Source organism: Phoxinus phoxinus (genome assembly GCF_949152265.1).
Source record: "Phoxinus phoxinus genome assembly, chromosome: 5".
Taxonomy (NCBI): domain Eukaryota; kingdom Metazoa; phylum Chordata; class Actinopteri; order Cypriniformes; family Leuciscidae; genus Phoxinus; species Phoxinus phoxinus.
In genome coordinates, this window is record NC_136880.1 from 17,136,218 (window position 1) to 17,142,348 (window position 6,131).

At 39.5% G+C, this 6,131-nt stretch overlaps 1 protein-coding gene across 1 annotated transcript in view; it reads left to right on the plus strand.

Moving 5' to 3' along the window:
- Positions 1-5,967, plus strand: part of ak5 (adenylate kinase 5) — a 116,446-nt gene extending 110,479 nt beyond the window's left edge. Inside the window, exons 12-14 of the mRNA XM_079611880.1 lie at positions 1,529-1,645; positions 3,299-3,493; positions 5,319-5,967. Of these exons, the coding sequence (XP_079468006.1) occupies positions 1,529-1,645; positions 3,299-3,493; positions 5,319-5,384 (378 nt within the window). The 3' untranslated portion in view covers positions 5,385-5,967. The remainder of the gene's footprint in view (positions 1-1,528; positions 1,646-3,298; positions 3,494-5,318) is intronic.
- Positions 5,968-6,131: the final 164 nt, after the last annotated feature.

The window sequence follows — 6,131 nt, forward strand, 5'->3', positions numbered from 1 at the left end:
ATCTAAGATTTTTATTTTTTTTGGGCACACCCCAAACTTTTACTGTGATGCACTTCCCAGAAGCATTCGCAATATTTTTGGTTAATTTTCCCAGAAGAGAAAGACATTGAAATGTGTTTATCTGCTTAAAGTAACTTTTAAGAGCATAGATGAATTTAAACCTGACACAAAACTCCAACACAAGAATGCAGTGTAAGTAGGATTAATCTTGGCGGACTAGTATACTGCTACACTGCTGCTGTGCAAAGCTTACTGCTGAAGCATACTCAGAATTGCAGGGATAGGATGTTTGCGGTAAGGTAAGGTAAGGTAAGGTAAGGTAAGGTAAGGTAAGGTAGGGAGAACCGGTAGAGGATCTAGACAGGTGGTGCTGGGGAGGAGGAAGGGTTAAAGAAAATGATCATGGCATGCATTACTGAGCTGTACCACCCAGGACAGAAATACATGAAGTTGTGTAGACAGGAAATCTAAAATCAATCAATTGGCTCTCCTACCAGCTTTGAAGGATCAATCAGCTACTTGGAAGAGTTTAATGACTAAACATATATGATCATTTTTAAACAAGGGGAAAGTAGGAGATCTGTGGGATCAGAAAATGACCCGAGACTTGGGTTCTCTGCACACAAGCAGTCTCATGCAATAGCCTATGTCTTGACCTCTAGTCCAATAACTCCAGTCCTGGAAGTCCACTGTCCTGCAGTGTTTAACTCTAATCAAAGACATTTGGAAAATCTTCAGAATTACTTTAAAATTACAGGCAGGTCCCAGACAGCAGCATAGTGTCGGCCCACTCCTGATGTTGCTGTCTGGGGTGTGTTTGATTAGGGATGGAGCTAATCATACGACTTTTAAGGCCCCGATATACTCGCGGCGAAGTTCTTTTTCGTTCTTCGTTTAGGGGTAAAATTTTCTTTTACGGAAAGTTCGCTTTTGGCAAGCTGTTTCGACCTCCCAAAACAAACTTCGTTTCGGGCATATTTTTCTTTCGAAATGACGTCAGATCAGTTTGTTCTTCGATTTTGCTTGAAGTGTATCGGGGCCTTTAGGACAGGGCTTAGATTAAGCCAGAATTAAGCCTTAGTTCAGTGAGGACATTTAAGTGACTGAGATATTTTAAGATATGTCATCATTACACAGTATATTCCACCATCAGACACTTACAAACACATTTAATGAAGCAATCGTTTCAATGTCTACACTTCTTTTTTGTCAGTAGCGGGTCAGATGAGGTCGTCGTCTCATCATTTGGTGCTCAGGCTCTTGTTGTTGAGTTTTATTTGCTGAGGTTTAGCATGTGGCTCAGAGAGATGCAGTCCTAATCAGATGATTTATGTTACAGTGCTGTTGCTTAGCAACATGACTGTCATTAACATTTGCTGCGAACTACTTTTAGCCGTCCCAGACATCAGAACTTCTCACTTCTGATCTAATATGTGTTTGTGTTCTTGTGCGTCCAGCTGTTGTCATTGATTGTATATCTGTGTGAGAGTGTTCATCTGTTTTTCTCTTGTGTTTGGGTGTGTTTAAGGACACACTGCTGGATCTGTTGTGCGAGGCCATGTCGTCTACTGTGCGTCAGGGGAAGGGCTTCCTGGTCACTGGCTTCCCAAAGAATGTGAAGCAGGCGCAAGATTATGAAGCCAAGGTGAGTGCTCTTCAGGAAAGGACAGAATCACTGGGAGTGAGACTGCAGTCACCAATGACAAATAATTGCATCATGTTGAGCACAATGACAGGAAGTTATCAATATTAAAGGGTAACTGTTGCCAAAATTGAACCTAGGCTCTTTTTGTTTATCTACCCGAGTTAAAGTTTCGTGTAAAAGCATACCGTATTTTCCGGACTATAAGTCGCTCCGGAGTATAAGTCGCATCAGTCAAAAAATGCGTCATGAAGAGGAAAAAAGCATATATAAGTCGCACTGGACTATAAGTGGCTGAATAGGTGTCCGGTATGTTAGCGTAACACATTAACAGTTATTCAGCTACACAATAGCATAAAGAATATATACCTGGGAGGCTGAATAGGCTAAATTAACATAAACCAGTAAGCCCAACAAGCAAGTACAACAAGCAACAGTAAGCAAGTTCACCAAACTCCCGCGATCTCATTTCACAACACTGAATACATTGAATTCTTCCTCGGTGTCGCTTCTGAACAACTCTGCCAACTAGAGTTCAATGTTGGCAACAGTTACCCTTTAAGGAATTGGTTTCTCAAAATGAAAATTCTGGAATTGTTTAATCACCTTCATGTTGTTTTAAAGCCGGTTGACTATCTTTGTTTTATTAAACACAAACTGAGACATTTTGAAAAGTGTTCACGCCCACAAAAGCAGATTCCAGGTCTTCCAAAGCCATATGATTGCGTTCTTTGAGATGCAGGTGGAAAATCTTCTTTTCACTGCAGCTCTCCAATGTCATTTGCATTTGAGTATAACCAGTTTTAACATCAGTGATGCCAGTCACTTTGGTCCCAAACTAGATCTGAGAGCTACTTCAGAGGACAAGATTTACAATGGCAATTGGTTTAACTTTTGATTTGTTGTACACACTCACGGTACGTGTTCACTGGCACAGAAGAAATCAAGGTTATGCATTGATATAACTATCCCGCCTGAACATACAACGATCCCCTGCTTAAAGGCAGTTGGACTCGACAGTGATCCTTACAACTGACCCAAAAACTATTGGTCCATTGACATTGAATGTGATTTCACAAAGTGCAGTATTCCTAGATTAACGTTTTTGTTGATCCTGGAAAAACATTCCAGTCTACCAATCAGATTTGATAGACAAGCTTAGAGTTGATGTCAAGTTTAGGCTTACAACCAGGGTTAGGTGCTTCTACGTCAGTGTTATTCACCTATCATTTCCTTCTGATTTCATGGATAAGTTATCGGTAGGGTTAGGACTACATTTTTAGACAGGAATGTTCCAGGATCAACAAAATATGTTGATCAAGGGACATGTCTTTCTTGGCAAAATCCCGGTGACCCGACATTGACATGTGGCAAGAAATAGGTTTTCTTGACACTTATATTTACCTGATTTTGACTGAGATACACAAAGCAAAGCCTGAACGCTTGATCTGCTAGACCAGTGTTTTTCATCTTGGTCCTGGGGGACCCACTCTGTCTCTCTTTTAAGCATCTACTGTTTATCCATGGAACATTGAATGACAGCATTGTCGTCTTTGGACATCTATTACCTTTTAACTCCTGCAGAAGTCAACTTTTCATCGGTGTTAATACCTTCAATCACTGATCTGACAGTATATGTGTGTGTTTGTGTTTCAGATGGGGCATCCCGACATTGTTCTGCTTCTGGAATGTTCTGCGGACATCATGAGCCGACGGCTGCAGCAGAGGGCCACCTGCAGCCTGCACACTAAAGAAGCCCGAGACAGAGACACTGGCCGTAGAGTGGACGGATTCTGCAGTCTGGTCAATCCCGTGGTCGGCCACTACCAACACAGAGAAGTTCTGCATAAGGTCGGTGTGGAGAAGCGAAGATACAATTAGTATGAGCAGTGATGTTTCAGTGTAATTTGGCCGTCAAGTGATCATTTTGACTGGTTACAATGACCTCAATTGAAGGAGAACCTCTTAAGTGTTTACATACGTCCACATCTTGGGTTTTGACTTACACAAAGCACATATTAACCAGATTTGGGTTTGTCATGTCAGGACAGTTTCACTCAGATATCCGATAAATGAAAGTGCATCTGATTTATAAGCAAACACATCCTCTGATCTCTCTAAAAGGGAAGACGTCTTTTAAAGAGATAGTTGTTCCAAATTACATTTCTTTTTTGTAACATAAAATATATTTTGAGAAATGGCTGGCTTTTTTTCATTCAATATGTCAATGGTCACCAATGCGTGTTACCCACGCATTGGTTACTTCTTCTCCGAAGAAGAAGGAGAGAAGAAAACATATTTGGTCAAATTTCGATCATTACCATGGTACACGAAGGTGCTTCAAAAATACATTGGGCTACTATTGTGGTACATGTACATTTTAATAGCACCATGGGCCATTTAAATATGTGGATATTAAAGTAATTTCAACACCTCAACTTATTGAAATATTACAAAAGGGTTAGTTCAACCAAAACTGAATATTCTGTCATCATTTACTCGCCCTTATGTTGTTCCAAAACCGTAAGACTTTTCAAATCACAAATTATGATATTTAAAGAAATCTGAGTGATTTCTGTCCCTCCATTAACAGTCTAGTCTACGCGACTACCACTTTGACACTTTAAACAGTTCATAAAGAGATGGGAAAACTAATCCATATGAATTGAGCTGTTTAGTCCTAATTTTCTGAAATGACACGATCACTTTATATGATGAACAGATTGGTTTTAGGCTTTTATTCACATACAGTATAAATATTCATCAAATGTGGTAAACTCAAGCATGTTCGCTTGCTGAGCGAGAACCAATGAGGTTCATTCTCGTGTTACGCAGCACGTTTGAGCTTCAGCAAGAACCAATTTTTGTTCTCCTTCATCAGTTATGGATGAGCTTCTGCTTGTGTTCACTGATCAGTGTTTATATATGAATAAAAGCCTAAATCTGTTCATCATATAAAGCGACCGTGTCTCTTTAGAGAATTTGGACTAAACGGCTCAATTCATATGGATTAGTTTTACCATCTCTTTATGAACTTTTGGAAGCGTCAAAGTGGTAGTTGCGAACTGTCAATGGAGGGACAGAAAGATCTCAGATTTCATAAAAAATATCTGTGTTGCAAAATGAACAAAAGTTTTACAAAATTGGAACGACATGAGGGTGAATTTGAACATTTTAAAACATGTGATCCCCATATTTTTCTAGTTATGCCCTAATATTCAGTGAGATGTTGCTATCTGAGCAGTTCGCCCATAATTTAAAGATAATAATCATTCAAATCTGTTCATTCAAATGATTAGCAAATGACATGCAAATGTAAATCCACCTGCTGAAATATCTATAAAATCATTTTAAAGGGAAATGCATTAGTGTGACAAAAGAAAAGCTTGCAGTTCAGGCTACTTACCACAACACATTTAAATGATCATTTATTAATAATAATAATATCTGTTTACTGCAGAAAACCCTTTTAATAGAACAACATGTATTACACTGTAATCATATCTGATGATGATCATGATGATAACAAATGAACCTGTGTTTCTATACATGTTAAGAGTGAGCACATTCAGAACATCTGTGAGTTTGCTGGATTTATTAGCGCTGATGACAGTTCTCCTGTGGGTTGATGCCCTACTTTTCAGCTTATGATTTCTAACAGCCGTGTTTTGTGCAGATTGATGCCGAGCAGCCCCCGGAAGACGTCTTTGAGCAGATCTGCCTCGTCTTGGACTCCTGCTAGAGCTTGGACTCGCACTGCCCCCTGGAGGACAAAACCATCACCTACACAGCAGACTGACTCACATTTACACACGTTTGTCTCTCACACACACGCGCCTGAAAACAGCTTCTGTATGGCACGTCCACTTGGAAAACTGGCACCTGTTCATTTCACATCATCGTCGTTCACTGTAAATACCAGCCCAATAAATCAACTGTGTTTATCTCTTGGTATCGAACCTGTATGCTTAAGCTAGCTTTCAGCCTCATAAAACACGGAAAGAGGGTTATTTACTACAGTCTGGTGCCGTTTTGGTGTTTTTTTGGACTCAATCAGTATCCTTGAGTACTGAAATCAGCAAAACCGAGAAGCATGAAGGATTGGCCGCTGGAGAGCATTTTTTATATTGTAACTTTATTCATTATATCGTGCTAAGCGTGCCAGAATAGTGATTTATTGTTGTTGAAGCGGAAATGAATGAGCTGGAAAGGGAAATGATTTGAATTTCACAGTCTGGCTTTTACAAATCAATGAATTTCACAATGAGGTGATAACTGTATTCTTCTTTATCAACCAGAGTGAAATAAAGACATTTCATATGTTTAATGGATTTATTTTTTCTTTAAAAAAAAAAAGAAAGCAGAAGATGTGTGCAAGAATGAACACAGTTTTCATGTCATTTAATTGTATGTGTGGGTATGAAGAGGAATGCATGATATGTTTGAAGGTTATGCTTTCAAAGCTAGCTCGCTATTGCTAGCCTCTCCG